Source organism: Nicotiana tabacum, chromosome 4, assembly GCF_000715075.1.
Source record: "Nicotiana tabacum cultivar K326 chromosome 4, ASM71507v2, whole genome shotgun sequence".
NCBI lineage: Eukaryota > Viridiplantae > Streptophyta > Magnoliopsida > Solanales > Solanaceae > Nicotiana > Nicotiana tabacum.
In genome coordinates, this window is record NC_134083.1 from 113,175,271 (window position 1) to 113,176,659 (window position 1,389).

Consider the following 1,389-nt stretch of genomic DNA (forward strand, 5'->3'; position numbering starts at 1 on the left):
TTTTGTGTCTATTGGCGAATACTTTAACAATCCAAACTGTGCTATTCTTTTAAGGTGCAAAGGGCGGTCGCGATACTTCAATGAAATTTCTCAAGTGAAAAAAGAAGAGAGCGTCGTTCCTTCATTGGTTATTTTTATATTTTCTTACGTTGGATTGCGAATCTTGGTTGCTTAAATATCTTAAGGAATTTATTCTTTCCTATCCTCCATACCCTAAGCATCAGAATGTCTATCTCGGCTTTCTTTATGGCCACTATATCATTTGTATTTAAGGCCATAATAAGTTAGTCTCTGACCCTCATTCAAGTTTTAAGTCTTCAAAAAACAATGTCCAATCTGAACTTTCTTGATCTCCAATACAACCTCTCAAAGAGAAAATTTCTGAGGAAGCCAACTAGGATGTTATTCAGAATAAACTCTAGATTGTTGCCAGTATATCAACCAAGTTTGGATGAGCTAAAACGAGTGTTTGATAAATTTGACACTAACAAAGATGGCAAGATTTCACCAGGGGAGTACAAGGGCATATTAAGAGCCATGGGAAAGAAAAACCTCCTCACAAAAGAAGTAGATAAGATATTCGACGTAGCAGATGCAGATGGTGACGGATTTATAGATTTCAAGGAGTTTGTAGAAGTGCAGAAGAAAGGAGGTGGAGTTAAAACAATAGATTTGCAGAGTGCATTTCATACGTTTGACAAGGATGGTGATGGTAAGATCAGTGTGCAAGAAGTGTATGAGTTGCAGCAGAGGCTCGGGGAACAATGCAGCCTTCATGATTGCAGGAATATGGTGAGGGCTGTAGATGCTAATGGGGATGGTGTGATTGATTTGGAAGAGTTCATTACCATGATGACTCGTACCATGACACATTATTAGAAACTTTCTACTGCAAGAAAATGGTCTTTAGCAACCAAAAAAAAATAAAAAATCTGAACTGGTTCTTCCTATAGCTCATATTTACACACACACACACTAATCATATCTACTTATCTTTTCCTTGTATATATATAATGTATCTGCATGTCTTGCTGCAAACTTTTGCCTCTCTGGCATTAGTCATGACTAGTTATATATGACAAAAGAAAACATTTAGTTCGTAGGTTTTAAATCTTGTTGTTGCTCCGTGTAACAACCCGACCGATCGTTTTGATCTTTAGCTGTAATGACACAGCCAATCGTTTTATGTATTTGAATTTCGTTCCCCTATTTGATGCTTCCCATAAGTGTGTTTGTAGCTTTATAACTTGCGGGGGTGGTTAGTTTGACGTCGGGAGGGTTTGAGAGTGAATTGAGACACTTAGTCTCATTTTTTAAAACTTAAGTTGTAAGAATTGACCAACATTTGACTTTTGTAGAAACAACCTCAAATTGGTGTTTTAATGGTTT

The 1,389-nt window shown here is 36.9% G+C and overlaps 1 protein-coding gene across 1 annotated transcript; it reads left to right on the plus strand.

Annotated features, from left to right (window-relative positions):
* The first annotated feature begins 280 nt into the window (after positions 1–280).
* On the plus strand, positions 281–1,185 carry LOC107793563 (calmodulin-like protein 30). Its single transcript, XM_016615939.2, has one exon. The coding sequence runs from the start codon at positions 328–330 to the stop codon at positions 877–879; it is 552 nt and encodes a 183-aa protein (XP_016471425.1). The 5' UTR covers positions 281–327; the 3' UTR covers positions 880–1,185.
* Positions 1,186–1,389: the final 204 nt, after the last annotated feature.

Bases quoted from the DNA above. Each gene is read 5' to 3' on its own strand.
- LOC107793563 (XM_016615939.2), top strand. From the start codon at position 328: ATGTCCAATCTGAACTTTCTTGATCTCCAATACAACCTCTCAAAGAGA.